The sequence below is a fragment of the Rhamphochromis longiceps genome, linkage group LG19, assembly GCF_057381845.1.
Source record: "Rhamphochromis longiceps isolate RC_006_pf linkage group LG19, R_longiceps_female_GT1.1, whole genome shotgun sequence".
NCBI lineage: Eukaryota > Metazoa > Chordata > Actinopteri > Cichliformes > Cichlidae > Rhamphochromis > Rhamphochromis longiceps.
The window spans coordinates 23,602,494-23,625,239 of NC_140575.1; the positions used below are offsets into that span (position 1 = coordinate 23,602,494).

At 38.7% G+C, this 22,746-nt stretch overlaps 3 protein-coding genes across 8 annotated transcripts in view; 2 read left to right on the forward strand and 1 right to left on the reverse strand.

The window, feature by feature from the left end:
• Window positions 1-22,746, forward strand: part of LOC146646777 (immunoglobulin lambda-1 light chain-like) — a 41,046-nt gene that overhangs the window by 15,314 nt on the left and 2,986 nt on the right. Inside the window, exon 3 of the mRNA XM_085390865.1 lies at window positions 22,641-22,657. Within this exon, the coding sequence (XP_085246991.1) occupies window positions 22,641-22,657 (17 nt within the window). The remainder of the gene's footprint in view (window positions 1-22,640; window positions 22,658-22,746) is intronic.
• Window positions 443-7,426, forward strand: elavl1a (ELAV like RNA binding protein 1a). 6 transcript variants are annotated; one of them, XM_085390863.1, is made up of 8 exons: window positions 509-596; window positions 2,525-2,584; window positions 3,326-3,373; window positions 4,097-4,277; window positions 4,731-4,834; window positions 5,419-5,581; window positions 5,738-5,963; window positions 6,119-7,426. In XM_085390863.1, exons 4-8 carry the CDS (start codon window positions 4,109-4,111, stop codon window positions 6,441-6,443), a joined length of 987 nt encoding a protein of 328 aa, XP_085246989.1. In that variant the 5' UTR covers window positions 509-596; window positions 2,525-2,584; window positions 3,326-3,373; window positions 4,097-4,108; the 3' UTR covers window positions 6,444-7,426. The 6 variants fall into 6 exon arrangements, with proteins under 6 accessions (XP_085246988.1, XP_085246984.1, XP_085246985.1 ...); XM_085390862.1 differs by lacking the exon at window positions 3,326-3,373 and having other exon boundaries at window positions 443-596; window positions 5,419-5,572; XM_085390858.1 differs by lacking the exon at window positions 3,326-3,373 and having other exon boundaries at window positions 444-596; window positions 4,085-4,277.
• On the reverse strand, window positions 11,097-21,988 carry slc1a8b (solute carrier family 1 member 8b). The gene is made up of 11 exons (XM_085390857.1): window positions 21,824-21,988; window positions 20,470-20,549; window positions 19,925-20,140; window positions 15,983-16,025; window positions 15,647-15,860; window positions 14,625-14,724; window positions 13,481-13,714; window positions 13,134-13,328; window positions 12,884-13,018; window positions 12,660-12,789; window positions 11,097-11,796 (listed from the first exon to the last, which is right to left on the reverse strand). Exons 1-11 carry the CDS (start codon window positions 21,986-21,988, stop codon window positions 11,650-11,652), a joined length of 1,659 nt encoding a protein of 552 aa, XP_085246983.1. The 3' UTR covers window positions 11,097-11,649.

Here is a 22,746-nt window from a genome sequence, read left to right on the forward strand (position 1 = left end):
AATAAAAATATAATAAATAATAAAAAACATAGATAAATATAATTACAAAATTGGAAGGATTGATGTTTATTATCATTGTTGATGTTGTTGTTGTTATAATTATTGCTGAATTTAGAATTAAGTCGAAATTTCGAGATAAATCGTGAAATATTATTTTGAGATTAAATCTCAAATAGTATAGGAAAAAAATCTAAATTATTTTAGTTTATTTTCAAAATAGTAATATAATATTTCTTTTTTCGCATACTCCTCGGTAATCTCTTCATCTCTAGAGTATTTGTGTTTTTATGTGTTGCAGCATGCCTTTCATGGGGTCCGGAGTTTATTCAAATTAATCATATCTACAGAGGAAATATTTTTAGCTTTGATCGAACTAGCCATACTGGATGCGGATCCCGCCGTCGTCTCCTGCAGAGGCGTGCCGATTTAACAGCTCGTCTTTCAGATCCGTGAGGGGGCGTGGCTGTTTCCGTCACTTAGCTTCGTTCTGGGTTCCTTCGTTACGTGAGGCCGACTTGGAGGGAAGTGGACGTTGCCAAGAAGAAAAGAAATAGGCGAAGGGAGCAGAAACAGCAAAAAGCACCACTTAAAAGCTGGTAAGAGCTTTCATGGTAACAAATGCTTCCACGGAGTCGTCTAGCCTTTGCTTCGATATTTCGACGTGCAAAGGTTTGTCAAAGGCAAATGACTGCCATGCCGCTTTCGCGGCCTGTATAGCTGTTGGCTAGCGTTAGCCTCTGTGGCCTGTTAGCAGGCCGCTGGGGTTTCGGCACAGGGACAGAAAAGCATTCATGTGACGCTCTCAAAAATGGGGCAGCGGTGCTTTGTGTTAGCTATCCGGCGTCGGTGTCACTTTACTTTTCACATTGCGACCTATTACGGACCCTTATAACATTTAAGTTAGAATAAGAAATTTACCTTCTGTTTGCTAATCCCGATGTACACATTTGTCATCGTAATCATTGTAAGCACAGAAAAGCGTGGAGTATGCAGCTCACTAGTTTGCTAATGCTATAAAATTTTGCTAGCCGGGCCCGTGCACGTTTCCGATTTAGATTTTGAGCTCGCGAGTCGATGTGTTGTTCACCCGTGTGTTTAAAACAAAAGTGCAGTATTAAAGCGGAGTCACTGTAGAAATTAATCTAAGATTTCTCAATAGTGCTTTTTTTATTTTATTTTAGCCGCGTTAAATAGTGAGCACAGTAGCTCGCAGTTCCCTTGTTCTTGGAAGCTGTTCATTCAAATATTGCACATTCAAATTCTGATCTAACGCTGCTGCTACATCAGCTCCGCTCCATATCCGACTGGATAATATGGAAAAAAAAATACTAGTGCGCTAGCCCAGTTTTTCATCAGGATTACTTGTGTTCATTGAAAAGATGTAAGAGCGTCTTTAATTGAAACTTTCCATGCTTTAACAGTTAATATTCAGCAACTGCTCTAAAACGATTTATCTTGCACGGCAGTTCGGCTTGTCTGGACTCTTTAAGTTGTTATGTGGTGAATAGTTGGTTTTTTTTTTTGGGGGGGGGGGTTGTATTCCCTTACCCCTGTCTTTGCAGAGTCAACAAACCATTTCTGTTCTCACAATAGTTTGGTTTTATTTGGAGGTTATGTTAGGAAAATAAAATTTGATCCAAAAGTTATCTATCCGTTTCCTATAAAAGATGTGTTTCACAGGAGATAAGAGTGGGATTGGCTGGTGACCTCCATGTATGCCCATTTTGTGAGACCCAATGTTTAATCAATCAGAATCAGAATCAGAATACTTTATTGATCCCTGGGGGAAATTATTTTTTGTTACAGTGCTCCATTTTAAACCAACATTAAGACAAGACAGACAATACACTAACTAAGAATAACTTTACTGCTAAACTATATCTATCATATAGATAGATATGAGAGAGAGAGATGCATTTAATGTAAAATTAATTGCACTTTTTATGGTCTCTTTACACAATGTGCATACCAGTCCAGTTTGTGACTTCATTCATAGGCGCCCCATGTGAGAAACAAAGTAAACAGGAGAGCATTTAAGCTGGGAGAGCTGCCTCCTTTAAAGCATTATAGACAATCTGGTAGCATGATTTTTCAAGGAATTTGTAGAGCTTTAATGTCCAATACAAGGTTCTGTATTATAAGATGTGCTGCATCTTAATGTCATCTTGATCAGATTGTAGGTTTAAGATAAGATAAGATAACCTTTATTAGTCCCACACGTGGGAAATTTGTTTTGTCACAGCAGGAAGTGGACAGTGCAAAAGTTATGAGGCAAAAATTAGAATACAATAAGAATAAATACAGTACACAACTGTACAGAATAGAATAAAATAAAATACTATATACAGTAGAATAAAATAAAATAAATATACAATAAGATAAAAATAGAATACAAATACTATATACAACTGAGTAAAAATACAACGATGACAGAAAGGATTATTGCACTTAGTATTATTATTGCATGTTATTTGCTTGTTGAGTTGCCCTGACGTTGTTTGATATTTGTTTTTTCTCCGCGTAGCTTCAGGAGCAGTGAAGTGTCTTCATGGCAGTTCGTCGAGGACACATTAAGTATATGAAAGTGAGTACGAATGCCAGCTTTCATTTCAGTGAGTACTGTAGTATCTGACCATATTGTTTGGCAGTATGGTCAGTGTACAACATATTAATGGCATCAATTACAACTTAAAGCAAGTTGGCTGTTATATAGTAACAGCGTAACAAGTTTGTAAAAGATAATAAAAATCCAAAAGGCACACTGCAATTCAAGCAAATAATCAAAAGTTATCAGCCAGACACACAAACAATATTATGTAGCTGAAATATTGACTCTTGGCCCAATCGCATTTCAGTCTTCAACTAGTGTATTCTGTAGTGCGGGCTGTGAAAACAACAATTGAATTGGTATTTTAAAAAAATAATTTTAAGACATTTTCTAGTCATCTAAAATAATGTTAGTCCTATCAAATGTGTCATAAGACCACATTGCAGATAATTCGTGTTAGACATAATCATGAGGATTAACGTTAGGTACCAGCTTTGTTATGTTTTTAAAATGTGCATATTCATGTTAGCTTAGTGTAAATCACTGCTTTGACATAGGTAAAGTTTATATCCATTCACATCTTTGTCTAATATATTTGGGATTATGACTTAATTGTATTCCAGTATTTACTATCCTTTCTAGACACTTACAAGCAGTATGAATGGTCTTGGCCTTTTTGACCAGAAAGTCCCAGGATTAATGAAGTTAAGGGAACTAAAGTGTGAATTCAAAGTCTCTTTTGCACCTAACAATTGGTGTCTCTACTGTACTTGACAGACTGGGATATAAAGTGAATCACACACAGGAAAGTTGAAAAGTTGTTTGGTAGGTATTTGGCATTTGCTTTCTATTACAGTTTCGGCTTCCGATGATTACAGAAACAAACAAGAAAAATCACATTTCTTTTCATACTCTCTTGTGGGAACCTGGTCTGCTGTGTGCTGTCACTCAGCCTGTGGCTGCCATGCAGATCACCTGAGACAAGTTTGCTTTAGGCAAACAGGGACCACTATTTCTCTTTAGGTGACAGGCTTTATGGTCAAAAATTGCCACGTTATAAGAGTCATGGACTTTGAATGATGGATAATTAAACTTCAAATAAATCTTCTGAAAAAGACACATGTTTTAAGTCCGGTAGATGGATAAGTGATGGATAACTAAGATTACCGTGTTGACTACAATAATCAGATTTTACTTGGCGTGACCTCCTTTTCTTATTAACCGTATAGTTGAAAAGGAGGCATCTGGATCTTGTACAGGAGCTTTTTGTTCATTTGGTGCAAACCTTTTTTTTTTCTTTAATTCTAGTAACTATCAAAACTGTCCAGTATGCCCACTATTATTACTAATTTTTACTGCATCATTTTGTTTAATAAATAGTTCAAAATCTAAAGGTTACTACAGGTCACGTACTTGCAGTTAACGGCCTGGGGTAAACTTCCAAATGACCGTCTTCTGTAAGTAATTAAATCGGTTTCAGCAGCAGTTCTGTTCTACCCAACGTGCTTACCTTGTTTTGTGTTTTCGGCCCACCTGGCTGACTTGCAGGAGGTGTATGACATGTCGAACGGTTATGAAGACCACATGGGAGGGGATGAGGGGAAGGATGCCAAGACCAACCTGATCGTGAACTACCTCCCTCAGAACATGACGCAGGATGAGCTGCGGAGCCTCTTCAGCAGCATTGGGGAGGTGGAGTCTGCCAAGCTAATAAGAGACAAAGTTGCAGGTATGCAAAGTTTTGAAGCAATAAATCATGTCAGATCAGATCCAAACAAGATCTTGGATTAAATAGAAAAGGATTCCTGTTAGACTTGGCCAAAAATACATGCTGTGGCATTGCCAGACCATGTCGAGGTGGAGATTTGTCTTATAATAATTTTATTTATTTGGACGCTGTTTATTAATGGCCTGTTTTCTGCCCTCAGTGATTCTGTAACTTTTATTTGAGAGATCTCCCAAATTTATTTCCTGCCCACGCTGGGAAGTAGTTTCCTGAACATTTTTGATTATCATAGCCTTGTTTTATTGATTCCAACCAGCCCAGCCCTGTTTAATTGTTTATTCTAGCATGCAATGTTTGAGATTTGTTTTTATTTTTAATATTTATTTGTTTGCAGATTTTTTTGAACTATAAAACGTTTTTTTGTTTTATTTTATTGTTTTCCTTTTTTTTCTCTAGGCCACAGTTTAGGGTACGGATTTGTTAACTATCTTAACCCTAGTGATGCAGAAAGAGCTATCAGTACACTGAATGGACTAAGGCTACAGTCCAAAACTATCAAGGTAACGTGCAATAAGGTGTTCTACAATTCTCAAAGCAAAGATGTTATGTCATTTAACTTTGCTGTGGCTCTTGTGCTGTCCGCTATCTAGCTAGTACATATCAGCCCGAGGAAAGAAATACTGCTTTTAACGCTCACTTACTGCCCTATCTTATAAGTCTCTGGTGTTTGACTTTAATTCAACTTATTTTATTTGACACATTCTGTCACAGTAAGTGTATTAAATGTATTTAATTTTCAAAATGATCAATTTGATTTCTTTTTTTATCACTGTAATGTTCTGTTGCTTCTGATCCTCCCCCTCACCCATTTTTGTTTTATTTTTTTTTTTTACTCAGACCAAAAACTTGATGTCTAAAACAACCAGATTATTTTGTAGTTTTTTAATCCAAAATGTTGCTTTCTGATGGACAGACACAGCAGTGTTCAGCTGAATAAAAAGATGTATAAATATGACCAAACCACTGCTATATTAATCTCTGTTCAATCAAACTACTGTTTAGATGTTTTACTTTGGCAATTCTTTTTCAATTTCTGCATGCATATCAGAGTTTTAATCAGGCGTTTGTTGCTTCCTGTCGTCAGGTGTCATATGCACGGCCCAGCTCGGACACAATAAAGGATGCTAACCTGTACATCAGCGGACTTCCCAAGAACATGGCCCAGAAGGACGTGGAGGACATGTTCTCACGTTACGGGCATATCATAAATTCCCGGGTACTTGTTGATCAAGGTACAGGTACGCAAGGTGAATGGCTTCCTTGCTTTTTTTTTCCAAAAATTTTGTTGAAATTAAATAAACAGTTTGTTTTTACAAAGTGATATCAGTTACTGCTACGTAGCTAAATGCAGTTCATGCGGCTTGTATCGGAGTAGGTGGTTACAGCTGCTCTCTCAAACCTAGGTTCATCCCGTGGAGTTGCTTTTATCCGTTTTGACAAGCGTGCAGAAGCGGAGGAGGCTGTCAAAAACCTAAATGGTCAAAAGCCACCAGGAGCCTCGGAGCCAATCACAGTAAAATTTGCAGCCAACCCAAACCAGGTGAAGAACACACAGCTCCTCTCTCAGCTCTACCACAACCAATCCCGACGCTTTGGAGGACCCTTACACCACCAGGCACAGCGGTTTAGGTGAGGGAAGAGCTACATACATATAAACTGAATGGTGCTGATGCTTGAAATGCTACCATTTTTATATTTCATTGATTATCTAAGAAAAAAAAACAATAATCAGTCACGTTATCATTCTTAGTAACAGCAAGTATGCTAAATACTCTCACTTTCAGGTTTTCTCCCATGGGTGTCGATCACATGAGCAGCATGGGAGGCGTCAGTGTCCCTGGAAACTCCACCTCTGGCTGGTGCATCTTTATATACAACCTAGGCCAGGACGCAGACGAGAGCATCCTGTGGCAGATGTTCGGTCCCTTTGGTGCCGTGACGAATGTCAAGGTCATCCGAGATTTCAACACCAACAAGTGCAAAGGCTTCGGCTTCGTTACCATGACAAACTACGAGGAGGCCGCCATGGCCATCGCCAGCCTGAATGGCTACCGGCTTGGAGACAAGATACTGCAAGTGTCCTTTAAGACCAGCAAGGGCCACAAGTAGAATAAGCCGGACAATCAGGTGTAGAAGAAAGCGGGAAGTAACCCATGTCAGGCTTTTATTGCAGAAAGCTTAAGTTTTCAATGTTAGACACACCAGTTTCAGTTTCATCATATTCAGAGTTAAGTGACATGTTCACTCTTCTGCACCTTTGTAATTGTCTCAAAAGTGTCTAAGGTTTTCTTTTCTTTTCTCCATTGTTGTTTGTTTGGGGTTCAAGGACACTCAATTTTAATTTGGAGTGGATGGAGAGGCTAAAATCCCAAATTACCACCAACATTTTTTTGTGAAACTTATCTCAAAAACTAAAATCCTGTCTATATGTGTTGCATGTAAAGCTGTAGGAACTGCATAAAGGAGGCAAACCAATGATTCTTAGCAGTGCACTAAAAACAAACAAATCAGAACATTGTAAAAGATCCCAAGTGTGAACTTTTCAATGAATGATTTGGTGTAAAGATAGGGTTAAAGACTGCCCTCCCCCTTTTAATGAGACAGTTTTACTGCGGAAGAGCAGTGCTCTGTCCTGGTTCCTCATCACAAGTAGAAATAGATGCCTTAAACGATCATACAGTGGACATCCAGTAGACCTTTTAACTACTCACTACTACAAGTCAGTCTAAGAGCATAGCACTTTTAGCCAGCCAGCTTTAGGTTGCTCTGTATATCAGTCTTTTTGATGGTAATCTATTACTTCTGTATACCTTCCAGGCAGGTTTAAGAGTTCTTAAAAGAAACAGTGAGCCCTAGAAGGGAAATGTTTGTTTTGTTATCCATATGTAAAGTGTCTTTAATTATAAGTTGTTTGATGCGAGTTGCAAATGAACCCCAGTCAGTGAGTCACAAATTAAAATGGACCAAAGGCAGGGAGAGATACTGATAACCTCGCAAGAGTTTTTCTAAGCAGATGTTCAAGATAAATATTTTGGAGCCCAACTGATACTGGATTCTCATTGGCCAATGTTTGGGTTTTTTTTTTTTTTTTTGTTCACCATAATCTGCAGATACTTAAAACCTCTGTGATTAAGCTGAGATTTACAGGTATCAGCTGAGCTCTAGTTATTAAGTTTTTTTCTTTTGTTCTTTTGATGAGGTACTAATTATTTACACATAATACTGATTCTTACTGAGAGCAATGCCACTAGCTGTTTGCTGATCTGTTGATTTTTGTTTTGTTTTTTTCCTTTTCCTTTTGAGTTTATTTTCTTTTGATTATATTTCTTTGTAGATTCATACAGTTTTGTTACCGTATTAAGTTACAAACTTGTTTTAACGAGTGCTTATCTCGAATGGCCTTTGTTATGGATTTCAGTTTAGATTTAATTTTCTTCCTTTCTTTTGTTTTGCTTGTTTCCCTTTGAACATAAACCATTAAATTTTATTTTGTTTTGCTGCAAGTTTTGTTTGGTTTGTTTGTTTGATTTTTTTATTTTATTTACCCTTTTAGAATTGTTTTTCAGTTTTGTTTTATTTCCCTCGGTAGCAAATTTAGAGCGCTCCTAACACTTATCAAGCAAAAGTTTCTTCACTGGAAGCTTTTACACTTTTGAGATGTTAACAACTTATGGACCAATGTAGGTTGAGAGGATTTGATGCTACTTAAACAAAACCGATATTTTAAGGCAAGCATCTGTTAGATGTTTTCCACAATGATTTTTGAAACATGACACAAGTTTAACTGCAGAAGAACAGCAAACTGAATCAGTCTGTTGGCACTGCTGATAGTTTTGCTGCCTGTAGTTAATCCGATTTCAGTATCATCAATAGACATCTGGCTGTATGAAGCTGCTTTTAATATCTGGCTGTTAGTTTTGTATTCACACTAAATTGTCCACTTGTCAGTGTAGGTATCTAATGAAACTAGTGATTGTACACAAGCTAGTTTCCATATTTTAACTAGAAGTGTCAAAGATTTAGGCTTTTAAAACCAAACGCACTGCTTTGATCTTTAATGGAGATTACTTTTTACCACATGGCTTTGTTCACCTATTAGTAAAAGACTCACCCAGTTAGAAAAGAGCTATGTCCACCTTTGTGTATGTTTCTTTAAAAATGCCGTTAGCATCGGTGCTGCAGTTGTTCTGATTCAAGCTCAGCAGGAGTTAAAAAGCATAACACTTGGAGATGTATTTCTAAGAATATACTTGGCTACAAAACTTGTTCAAAATTTTTCAGATTCTGTTTTAAAACTGTTTTTCTCCCTCCCCAGCAATAATTCAGCTGACACTTGAGAATATAGTTAAAATTGTCTGGCCCATCATAAAGGAATGCTCACATTGTGAGCTTGAAACTTTGGTCTTATTGTGCATCTTGATTTAGTATCTCCATGTTGTTATTATTGTGTCAGGATCCTTAACTTTGTGCAATATTTCATGACTTGCTCAGTGCAGGTAATAGACATTTGTTATAGTCATCGACTGTCATTTTGGGTTTTTTTTTAAAAATATATTAAAATTTTCTATTGACGTTACTGTGTAGTTATGTTGGCAGTCTAGTTTGGTTTGCATGAAAGGTGCAAGTGCGTTTAAGGGGCAGTGAAAATAAACTGCATTCCGCCTTAATTTATAAGAGGAAATAGTGTATTTTACATCAGAGGAGGCGCATTTATTTATTTGACAGTGTTTGTGGTCATACTTGATACTTATTGCAGTGTTTTTAATGGATTGTTTTGTTTTCTTGGTTTTGAACACTTTTGACACTAAGCTGAAGTCCGTTAAATGTCTTCTAACATTTCAATAAAAACATGGTGGCTTTAAAAAAAAAAAAATTAAAGGAAAATTAAATGTGTATTTAGAAGCTTGTTGTGGATTTGATCTACGTGATTCTCTTGAAAAAAGATGAGTAGATGTGCACTTGCACTTTTATGTACATGTTACTGAAGTTAGTGTTGCTGTGATATGACAGTATTGTTGCACATTCTTGGAAATCTGGAGATGTGATTTAATAGTAGACTTGACATGTAGATCGGAGTTGGAACCTTCTGCAACCAGATGGTGGGGACAGTGAGCAGAGTCTATCCTGAAGCTTATTTTTTCTGCAGCTCTTTGTCTCAGTTTTCCTTCAACTTTAAAATTAAAGCCAAAAATTGAGTTTTCTAAAGTAGAATATGAATATACAATTTCAGACACCTACACATATTTAAAACAAAAAAAAAACAAACAAAAAAAAACAGCTTCTTCAAAATGGCTTGGAAAGGAAAGAGAAAATTGAAACCAGTCTGGCTATTCTGTTTTTAGTGACTTTGGAATGCTAAAAACTCTTTTATTCAGATATAAATAGCTAAGTTGTAGCAAATTGTCATTTCAAGCAGGACCCTTTTTCTGTTTTGAGACTCGCATCCTTTTCAGAAGAACTCGCACTTGTGAGCGATGATGTTTGAAAGCTTGAAGTGAAAACTTTTCTTGGCAGTGAAATATGGTACAGGATGACCAGCATACAAGACAGTGCATGGGCTCATCCTGAACAACAACCAGCTAGAAGAATGCCAGAAATGGTGGTTTTATTTTACGTTTTTACTCCCCAGGCCTTGGTTTGGATGGATATGGTCCATTTTGAATTCGAATTACCAAAACGTAAAGCATTGTCTTTGTCTTTTTGTTATTTAAATAATAAAAATTAAACCAAAATGCTGAAATGGTGTTTGTGGAAAATTGAAAGCGCATCCTTACTGCTTCCACAGGAACTAAGACGGTAAGCAGCTCTGTACAAAGTTTTGACAAATTGCTGGTCTTGGGGTATTCATGTTGCCACAGAGGAAAGACCTCAGCAATGATCTTACAATGATCTTAGAAGCAATTGTTGCTGCCCATCAATGTGGGGATGTCTGTCAAAATCCAACTGTTAATGTGTTTAGAGTGTGGGATTAATCCCTGGCCTTTGATTATACTTTTTTATTTTTAAGACCTAAGTTGTGCTCCTGAGCCACTAATTTTTGTTGCCCTGTACCAGTAATTTTTTCAAGTGACTGCATCTTTGTACATAAATCAGTGCACTGTTGGATCATTCAATGCTAATTACCCCAGAGGGAGCTTTCAGTCACAAAACTAACAATTGGCCTTTTTGTAGACAACAGAGGTTTTCTAGAAACTTACTAAATCTTGCCCTAAATATCATGACAGCTTTGATCAATTATTTTGTGCTTGTCAACTTTCTTGCATGAAATATTCTATAAAATCCAACTAAATTTCAAGCTAAGTGTACAGAATTTATTTATTTGTCTTAGGAAAAAGGGGAAAAAAGGAAAGTTGAGCACATAAATTCATACATAACAATTTTTTTAAGTCATTGCTACTTAAGGTGGTTATGCAAGCTGTTGAATCACTGGGTGCACTTAGTTTTTCACACACTGCTTCTGCATTTTGGTTTAATTTTGGTTTAATAACACTGTAATATGCCATGTTGTTGTTCATCAGAGGTTGTATTCAAAGAATTTTAAGATCTCCTGAAGGACCAGATTATGTAAAAACCTTATAACTGACAGATGCTATACTTTCTTTTTACCTTGCCAAGTATAATCCAGCATGTATCATGAGCACTGCGTATACTTAAGCTCAATAGTCTCTGAGGTTAATTATTAAAATAAAAACTTTCACAGCACTGGTATGTAGCAGGTTTTTATTAGAAATGAACACAAAATTAAAAGCAGTGGTATAAAAACACAGATTATGCTATAATTTTCATTTGCTAGGGATATGTTGGTATATTTCTTAATTTTGCTTTAATATTTATGCATAAACACCTTGTCTAACAGAGAGAAAGCCCCTGTTCTGTTGCTCTTTGTCTATTAGCTCCTTATAACATTCAAGTCTTTCAAGGTCTCAGCATTATTGTCAAAAATGAGGCAACGTTAAGGCATTTCAAAACCTAGACTTAAGTTAAAACTGCAGTCATGTTTCATTATGACGGGTCTACTGTGGATTTTAATTGTCCCCCTGGAACTGATAAACACTGATCTCCATCCAATGCATGTCATCGTGACGTATGTTCCTGTCTGCAAGTGCATTCAGACAATGTGGCATTCAAGATTTAATAAAATGCATCTCCTCACATCTCTCTACATGCAAAGCTGAATAGAGACATGCTGTTTTGTACATTGTATCAAGTAGTACAGGTTTCTGCATGGCACAGGCTTTGAGTGAACTTTTAGAGCCTCCGTTAGTGCCTTTGTAGGTGCATCTACGTGCTGTAGAAGGCATCGTGTAAAAGTGTCTCAGACTTGACAGAGGTTGTAGCAGGGCACGGGTTTCTCCAGCACGTTGTCTCCATCCACTTCAAACACATAATCGCAGCGATGTGTGATCAGCGGAGCATCAGACAGTGCCACGCTCTGATTGCCAAAGGAGATTACTGTGTCTCTCTGTAGGGAAGATGACAGCGGTAGGTCTACAGTTAGTTCAAAGGTAGGAGGTGTTGGGGAGGACTGATGTGTTTTCATTTCCCATTGCCAAGTTTGACATTATATTTGATTTGTAGTTCAAAATAATTACAGCATGTACCTTACCTAGGTACTTATGGACCAAGGTTTCTCTACTGAAGGGCAGGTGGTTTAGCACCAGCCGCTTCTCCAGCTCTTTAAAGCTCACTTTCTCTTAATTGGCTGCCCCTCATAAACAAAGGGATGAACAGCAGGTGGGTGGGCCTTCTGTCCTCAGCAGAACTGCTTATATACCAGAGCTTCTAAGACCTTATCATGTGGCCGGCCTCTCCAATTGTCTAACGGGGTCTCCTAACTGTTCCAGGCTCTGATTTTAAAACCAGAGGTGATCATTGTTTATTCCGTCCAAACTGAACCAGATTTCTCAGTCAATCAGATCAGCTGACTCTGTTATTTCTTTCAAACGATTGCTGAAAACTCGATTTTTTTGTTTGCTTAATCTTTCCCCCTTCATTGTTGGCCATAGTTTGCAACTATTTGCATGTATGTGTGTATGTTGGAATGAATGTATGTCAGTATGGCTGATTATGTGTCTGTATGTATGTTTAAACATGTACACATATCATCAATATGTGGCTTTATTTAAACTGCACTTTGTAACTCTGTGTTTTTAAAAGTGCTATACAAATTGTTGTTGTTATTATTTAAGGATAAATACCTGCAAACTGAGGTTGCAGACTCTTGTTTCTAGTTCATTAACTATATACAGGATTGGATTTTGGGAGAATTTTTGAAATCTTTCATTTATGTGAACTTTGATATATACTAACAGAAACAGTCCTTACCCGTTCTTTATTGGCTACAGCAGTAGAAGCAGCGGTTGCTGATTTATCAAAGTCCTTCTTGCATATATGAGCCATAATCCCAGCAGCTAAGGCATCACCCAGAACATTGATCATTGTCCTGAATCGATCACTGATGAAATGAGAGGGGAAAAGTTCATCACAAATTGACCAATTTAGCTAAATACTAAGACTTACTTAAAGATAATAACTTTTGTGGGACTTACAGCACCCAGTCAATGGCTACAATCAAGGAGATGTCAGCAGGTGGTAAACCCACAGAGGTCAGGACAATCACCATTGTAACCAAACCCGCTTGAGGTATCCCAGCTGCTCCAATGCTGGCTGCGGTTGCTGTTATACTGATGAGACAGAGGAAAAGATGTTAGGGAAACAGAAAAAAAAAAAAAAAGGGAAACAGATTTTCAACACAAGGAACTTCTCAGGGGAGCATCTGTTCTCAGTATTTATTCTCACCTGATAGTGACCAGCTGGCCAAAGTCCAAGTCATACTCGTTGACTTGAGCTATGAAGATGGCTGCCACTGCTTCATACAGGGCTGTTCCATCCATGTTGATAGTGGCTCCCACTGGAAGCACAAATCGAGCAATTTGCCGGTCAACTCCACAGTTCTCCAGGAGACACTTCATAGTGATTGGCAGCGTGGCTGAGCTGCAACGAAAGAAATCAGAGGATATAAAAGGATGTCAGGTTAGTCAGCAGACTTCAATCTGAACCAAGGACTGGTAAAATGTCCTAGTTAGAAATGTAGAAAGATCTACATTGGTGGGATATAACACATAAAAATGTCTGTTTTCTCTTACCTTGAAGATGTAGCTAGTGCAATGACAAGAGCCTGCAGCAGCCCTCTGATGAAGGTGAATGGATTTTTGCGGGTAAAGAAGAAATAAAAGAGAGGCAGCAGGATGAGGCCATGCACGAAGAGACCACACAGGACAGTGATGAAGTACATGCCCAGCTTCTCCCCCAGATGGGCTGGGTCGTGCATGTCCAGGATCTTTCCTGCCACCAGGAACACAATGCCGAAGGGAAAATACCTTCAAAGAAGAGAAGATAGAACATGAATTACATTCATTTTCTTACCACGTTGACTCCTGAAAATATATGAAAGTTTTTTTGTTTCTTTCTGAGTGTGTGTCCCTACAGGAAAGGATTTCCATCCTGACCTTAACCCCAAACAACTCCACTGGGATTATTTGAGACATCAACTGTGATCCAGCATCAGTTTGCTGACCTCACTAATGCTCTTCTGTCTGAATGGGAGTAAATCCCATGTTGTATGCTGCCAGGCATCAGAAGAGTGCCAGCTGTTATAGCAGCAGGCTGAAGCTCATAGACGTGACTTTACATGTTCAAAATCACATATTGTACACATGGATACAATCAGTCTTTGAAGTTCCAAGTTTTTTTCTGACGTACATGCATGGTGCCTGTGAGTTGCCTGATGTATTTACCTATGAGTTTGTAGCACTAATTTTATATAGAATGGTAAATGGTAAATGGCCTGTATTTGTATAGCGCTTTTCTAGTCCCTAAGGACCCCAAAGCGCTTTACACATCCAGTCATCCACCCATTCACACACACATTCACACACTGGTGATGGCAAGCTACATCGTAGCCACAGCCACCCTGGGGCGCACTGACAGAGGCGAGGCTGCCGGACACTGGCGCCACCGGGCCCTCATAGAAAGAGTCCTCTTTGCTCCATTCATATAACTGTATTTCAAGTGTCAACTCATGTCCAATGAGAAGCTTTGAGGTCACTTTAGATACACCACTGAGTTTTCCTCGAATCGCCATGAGATCTATTTTTGGATCTAATCTGGCTCTGCTGTGTGAACTTTGTGTAGTCTGTCTTTTATTGGATGCATGTGCGTGATACAGTAGCGTGTATCTGTGTGTGTGACAGAAAAAGAAACAGGGAGACAGAGAGAGTGCAGCCTTACCACATAGCAGCATTGATGATCTTCATGACACACTCGTTGATGCACTGGCACACATTGACGAGTGGTGTGCCACGTTCCCCCATTTTCCCCAGCAGCAGACCTGAGAACAGATAACACAGTCGCACAGTTGTTTGTTAATAGTTGTGGTGCAACCTTCTTATCCCGATAAAGAAAAAAAGACTTTACAAAATTTAACTAACTGCATAGTAGTTAGTTGGTTAGTCATATAAATAAGCTATAAGGCAGAGCAGCTCTTGCTTTGCTGACATTGCTAATAAATCTCAAATTTTTAGCTCCTTTTAGTGAGTCTCCATGATCTGTGAGAGTACAATATTTCAATTAGAAAATACTGTACTTTTGAATTCCACTTCAGGTATTCAATATTATGATCAGAACTTCAGTACTTTTCAGACAAAGTTGTAAAAAACATAAATACCACAATGCATTGCTGCAAATTAAAACTAGTCTACAAAATCTTTTGCTTGTGCCACATTGCAAAATAAAGAATTTTTTTAAAACCACACCTTCTTGTGCCCTTTCAGATGTTCAGATCCAATATTATGCACTTAGTGGATATAATTTACTTGTTCAACACATCCTTTTTTATTTCTTTTTTACTGTTGTATTAAACTTCCCATAACTTATTTTCCTTTATAGAGAGAACTATACAACTGAACTGTGTAAAGTAATTTTACTTTCTCTGCATATATGACATCGGCCAATGCATCATCACATTTACTTTTGAAACTTTAAGCACATTATGCTGATAATAGAGACATTGCTTCTGATATCAAAAGTCATTAGTTTATCACTTTTGAAATGGAGACATGTGGAGAGATGGCATGAGACAGCCTGCCAGTGCAAAAGTTGTTATGTCCTGTAATATAACCAATGCAATAATGTATCTATGCATTTGCATGGTCAGCATGTAACTTATTTATGAGCTTGAATAGGCTGGCTTATTTTAAAATCCCATGGTTATTGTTATATAAAACATTAAAGTTGAATGGTGATTGTCTTACCCATTGTAGCTGAGAAGATGACAATCCCCAATACATTCATGCCTTTGCTTGTACTTGGGACAATCTTATACTTGATGTCAGGTGCAGGGGTGATCTCCAGGAAGACTGGATGACCCAGGCGAGGGTTGTGGTAATCGGGCATGACGTATACATAGTTGGCCTGAGACACTTTTGCGTCATTGTTCTGTACAATGGGTACCAAATCTGTCCGGTACTGGCACGAAATGAAAGAACAACCATATAGATCTTTTACTACGGGCATCTTGAAATTTGAATATTTGAAATTTGAATAATATTGCGCAGTTCTCAATCAGTAACTCCATGTTGTCGACTCACCTGCTGAAAAGTTGCTTCAATCAGGTTTGATGGGATCATGTTCCTGCAATGTACAATAAAAAGAAAGAAGCCATATGATCACATGTGTAGGATGATATACAGTTCAACTGATGGCAGCTAGATCATTTACTTGTGTGTGACAGATTCTGAAATGATGGTCAGCACTTATTGTTGACCTTAAAAACAATAATGGGTTGTGTTAGACACCAAATAAGCACGGATGAGAAGTGCTTGGATTGCTCGGGTAAAAGAAAAAAGCTTGCCGCAGGTGATTTTCTATAATTCTTTTACAACTGGCCTCATTTATGCATCTACTGGTAAATAGCATGAAAAGCTAGATACTAAATGTGTGTGGTGAGACAGCTTTTTTGAGTTTTTAAATATTTTAATCTTATGTTTGAAGAAAGTATGTACTGTTTGTGATGGTTTTGAGGGTGAAAAACATATTAAAAACAAATTGTTAGTATTTTTTCAGTATAACTATTGGGATGCACAAATACAGTTTTTCACAGTAGAAATCTTCAGAAGCTTAAAATGTAAAAATATGCAATGGGTATGTAAATAATTAGGCTCAAATCATCAATTAAAAAGTGTCATGGTGTTCAGTTATTGAACATTTAGACTTTGTTATAATAACATCAATGATTAACCAGCAATTATACTGTAAACCTTATAAATAAAACACAGTCTCACTTTTGTTTACAGTAGGAAGTTCTTGTAGATGGTGAATCTAACTGCTAGTACTAAAAATGAAATTGCATATTTTGCATCATTTTGTAAAATAGATCAACTTTAAAATGAGCCAGTAGAATATAAAAAGCACCTCGAGTGGCTTGAACAGTACTGCCATTTCTCAATTCTCTTGCTTCTGGAGTATGTTAACTTTTGATACTTCCATTTATTCTTACAATAATAAGTTTTACATAGCGGATATTTATTTAGCCCACTACTTGTACTCATATGTCATCATATACCGTAAATGTCTCCAGTGGCCGAACTCATTAAAGTAAAATAGTTTCCTAGATTTAATGAGTTTTTATAAGAATAGTGAGAAAAACACAGGTTACGTTTTCACACAGTATAACAGCACAGAGAGTTTCACATGTTAAGGTTGATGGAAGCTGAACAGGTAGAGCCAGCATCATCAGACTGTTTTTATTCAACCTGCGTCAGTGACACTGGCACCAAACACATAAGACGACTGAAATGCGCACCTCACCACAGCTCTCCAGTTTAATCTCATTTAAGAATAAGCGGATCTTTGACATGAATGGCCCTTCAATAAGCCTGAGCCTGTACAGGAGTACAGGTTCAATCTAACAAAGTGACTCTGCAGTAGGATCTTCTGAGAAAGTGTCAGCTTAAAGAGTCACAGTTAACTCTTTCCCTATTCTTAGTCAAGCTGCTGCAAGGGTAGTGACATTGCAACAATGCTACAAGGATTTTAAAGGATGATGTTAAAGCTTATCATTTAAATTCTGTGTTAAAAATCCCTCCACTGTTGCCAGAAACAGTTTAATATCAAATGTAAATTAATGTTTTGATGAATACAGATTTCTGCAAAGCTCTCATGTCTTTCTGGAAATCTAACCTATCTGAGGAGATTTTGTGATTGACCAAACCTGAATGAGGGTTTTTCTGCATATTAATAAAGTACTGCTTGTGAGAAATATGATTTTCCAAATAATACCAAATTAAGTCGTTTTCTACTTATTTGTGTATTTATTTATTTTAGTTTGAGATTAATTAAGGAATATGAAACAGATATAAGAGAGATCACTTTACCGGGAGCTCTAAGAGCTGATCTTGTGAAATGCTCTATTAAAACACACACACACATATATATATATATATATATATACTCAATGGGGATGTGGCGTACAACACTAGAGGCCAACTCCAAGCCCATAGCACAAGTCACCATCAAGTGCGGGATCTACCAAGGAGATGCTCTGTCCCCACTGCTGTTCTGCATAGGCCTGAACCCCCTCAGTGAGATCATTAACAAGACTGGCTACGGATACCGACTACAGAACGGAGCAGTTGTCAGCCACCTCCTGTACATGGATGACATCAAGCTGTATGCCAAGAGTGAACGAGACATCGATTCACTGACCCACACTACCAGGCTATACAGCAATGACATTGGAATGTCGTTCGGACTGGAGAAGTGTAGTCGGATGGTAACAAAGAGAGGGAAGGTAGTCAGAACTGAGGGGATTGAACTACCAGAAGGCAACATTGCAGACATAGAGGACAGTTACAAGTACTTGGGGATCCCACAGGCGAATGGGAACCATGAAGAGGCCGCTAGAAAAGCTGCAACCACCAAGTACCTGCAGAGGGTCAGGCAAGTCCTGAGGAGTCAGCTGAATGGTAAGAACAAGATCCGGGCCATCAACACGTACGCCCTGCCCGTGATCAGGTACCCTGCTGGGGTAATAGGCTGGCCAAAGGAGGAGATAGAAGCCACTGACATAAAGACAAGAAAGCTCCTTACCATGCATGGAGGGTTTCACCCCAAATCCAGCACCCTGAGGCTGTACGCTAAGCGGAAGGAAGGGGGCCGGGGACTGGTGAGTGTCAGCACCACAGTCCAGGATGAGACAAGGAACATCCAAGAATACATTAGGAAGATGGCCCCAACTGACCGAGTGCTCAGTGAATACCTCAGGCAGCAGAAACCCAAGAAAGAGGAGGGAGACGAGGAACCATCATGGAAGGACAGGCCCCTGCACGGTATGTACCACCGGCAGATAGAGGAGGTGGCTGATATCCAGAAATCCTACCAGTGGCTGGACAAAGCTGGACTGAAAGACAGCACAGAGGCACTAATCATGGCAGCACAAGAACAAGCTCTGAGCACAAGATCCATAGAGGCTGGGGTCTATCACACCAGGCAAGACCCCAGGTGCAGGCTGTGTAAAGATGCCCCAGAGACAATCCAGCACATAACAGCAGGGTGCAAGATGCTAGCAGGCAAGGCATACATGGAACGCCATAACCAAGTGGCCGGCATAGTGTACAGGAACATCTGTGCCGAGTATAACCTGGAAGTCCCGAGGTCAAAATGGGAGATGCCCCCAAGGGTGGTGGAGAATGACCGAGCTAAGATCCTGTGGGACTTCCAGATACAGACGGACAAAATGGTGGTGGCTAACCAACCGGACATAGTGGTGGTAGACAAACAGAAGAAGACGGCCGTAGTGATCGATGTAGCGGTTCCGAATGACAGCAATATCAGGAAGAAGGAACACGAGAAGCTGGAGAAATACCAAGGGCTCAGAGAAGAGCTCGAGAGGATGTGGAGGGTGAAGGTAACGGTGGTCCCCGTGGTAATCGGAGCACTAGGTGCGGTGACTCCCAAGCTAGGCGAGTGGCTCCAGCAGATCCCAGGAACAACATCGGAGATCTCTGTCCAGAAGAGCGCAGTCCTGGGAACAGCTAAGATACTGCGCAGGACCCTCAAGCTCCCAGGCCTCTGGTAGAGGACCCGAGCTTGAAGGATAAACCGCCCGCAGGGGCGTGCTGGGTGTTTTTTATATATATATATATATATATATATATATATATATATATAAGAGAGAAAGCTTGCTGAAAAAGTAATTATATACAGAGTTTGCATCTCTGTTAATGTTCACTGCAACAATATACAATTTAGATTCAGATTGCTGCTGAGTAATTTGCCATTTTTTATTTTTATTTATTTTTATTTATTTTTTTTGCCAAGCACATCCTGCTGACACAACTGCTAGCTTTCATCCAGCAGCATCAGCATTTTAAAATGTCCTGATTCAGTGAAAAATCTTATAATTCGTTAGATAATCTCTGGTGCCATTGTAGAGATGATATGTTTGAACGCCAGATATGGCATGGTTTGCTATGAATAGTAGTGTGAATAGATGAAAGACTGAAATCTTTTGTTTCTGTGTGAATGTTAACCTGATGAGGTCCAGCAGAGCATCAGCGGAGGTCATAACAGGCCCTGAATGTGAATGGTGACTGTCTTTTTCAGAGCCGGTCCCTGGGTGAACGATGATAACCAGCACGATACCAACGATGACAGCAATGAAGGTCGTCCACAGGTAATAAGTGATGGTCAGGACTCCCAGACGACCGCTTGCCTTGGTGTCCATGGCTGACAGGCCAGACATAAGACTGGATAGGAAAGTAGAAGAGGTGTGATTATGGATGTTGGCTTTACGAAAGACTGGAACTGAAGTAGATTTGAATTAGTTGTTTGTTTTTCTAAGGCTGCAGATTTTCAATAGATGTAGTGACATTTAACTGGTGGTGTTCAAACTGAAGTGGAGCAATAGGAAATATGACATCCAACACATGTCCCAGACCAAATTCAAAGCCAGCATCTCAGCTCTTGAATGACTGTACCATTAATCTTTGTGACCAGGACATTCCACACCTCTAAATTCTGTAAAAATATTTCCTTCAAATATATATTTGATTTAAAAATCAAAGCTATCGTTTACCTGGAGGTGATAAGTGGGAGAATCAACATCTTCAACATCCTCATCAGCAGTTCTCCGGGGAATGAGAAGTAGATCTTGGCCTGTTAAAGACAGGAACAGTTAAGCTTTGGACTTTTTTTTTTTTTTTTTGGGGGGGGGGGGGGGCTGCAATGAGCTCAATACAGTTAAAAAAAATCATTATTTACAAGAAGTATGTACAGAATATGTCACCTGTTGTGGTGTAGTGTAGTCAGGTTAGGGGTAGACACTGGACAGGTTGCTACCTCATTAGATGGTCAACACACAGAAAAAAGGAAACCACACACTATCGTATCCAGACTTAACCCAATCTTAGAATCACCAATAAATTACATTTAGGTTTTAAAATTAATTTAGTTAATCTAACGTGGATGGCTTTGGACTGTGGGAGGAGGTCAGAGTAACTCTCTGAGCAGAGAGAACATCCAAACTCTGCTCTTGCATAAGTCACATGTAGTAATTTTGATTAATATTAAATTCTTAATAATAAAGAAAGTTAGTATTATGCTTGTGTTTCACAGATTCTTTCACTGATCATTGGATGGAAATAAAAATGTACTTTTAGAGCATTCCTGCTACTAGACAAGATTACATTGAGGATCCACACTGGACACATAAGCTTCTCAGTTTAAGAGCGTCTTACATCACAGTGACTTCATGGTTGTAGTCTGTAACCTTGAATGAGACATTGCTACACATGGAAATAAAATCATAAATACAGGCTGGAAAAAAACAAAACATTGAGAGAAATTCAGTATGGAATGACAGACTAATTCATTCATTTTCAACTACTCCTGGGAAACAAACTAAACTTATTGAATCTGGAAATTGTGTTTATTGTTTATTTTATATTATGAGGCTCAAATAATGGACAAGTTATTTCTTTATACCACTGTATTTGAAAGGAAACAGATTAATTTTTCTTTCTTTTGGTGAATCAAACCAATAACATTTCATAAACTCCATAAAACTGATTGAATCCTGGGTTATTTCACATACACAAAGTTGCATATAATCCAGTATTGATATTTAAAATTTTTACAGTTGTTCAGTTGTTTATGCTTATCTTCTCCTCTTACCTCTGAACTGATTGTCTGTGTCTGTGTTCTTTCTCATTATTGCATAACGGACCTTATCTACAGCCTCAGTGCAGACATGTCAACATGTCAGGAGTACTCATTGCCTATTCCTTTTATCCTAACTGGAGTTATCCTAACTAATTTGTACATATTCTGGACAACATTCTAATGTAACGAATGTCTGTTAGAGCCTAAGTGAGTCACTTTGTCTTAGTTTGATTTTCTCTCTATTCATACATTCATCCATTAATTCATACCTGTGTGGAGAGGTTGAATGACCGGAGTATAAATCCAAGCACACAGCCGGTCACTACCGCAAAGACCGAGAGTGTCAGCAGACCATTCCTCTTGCAGTAGTCCTTCACGTACGCCCTGACTTTCAGAGACACTATATTTTCTAATGACTTCTGCAGACATTCCATCCTGATTCAGGCTCAGTCTGTATCCCAGCAAATCCCCCCCACCCCCGTCGCTGGCAGCAGATATCCGAATCTCTTGATGAGTGAGAATTGTCGGTATGTATCTCTCGAGATCCACGGCAGAGGAGAGCAGGTGTACCTGAAGAAATGTGGGTCCTGTTTAACTCTGAGGAGCTCATCCAGTCTGAAGGAGGAAACGTTGGCTGACTTGTTCCTGGTAAAGCAGTGTCTAAAAGGATTATCCCTATCCCATGCGAACAAAGTCTCCTTTAGAGACACTCAGGCTTATTAAAGAGGCTAAAGGTAAGCTCATTATGAGTTATTACTACCTGTGTCCAAGTCATCCCATTCACAAATGCACCTTCATGCACTTTGTCATCTGCAACTTAAGCTCTTGAGTGCATGTTTACTCACATGTATGTAATTAATTAGTTATATTGTACTTGCTGAGAAGCACAATGTAAGAATTACAGGAAGGTTTTATAAATTAATCGCAAGGTCTCTTTTAAATAATACAGCAAAGATTTCTACTCATGAAACTTTTTTATTAGACTGAGGAATGACCTGTCCTGGCAGGATTACCAGAGGCAAGGCCAAAGGCATGACGCCAGCATCAGCGCTCACTATTCAGCTATGACGTAAAACTGATTAACAGGTCTGGACATACACTGGGTAGCTTTAATGTCATGATTTGTCACTTAAACTAGTAAATAATACCATCTTGGTACAAAAAGAAGCTCAAATTAGTTTGTAGTTGAAGG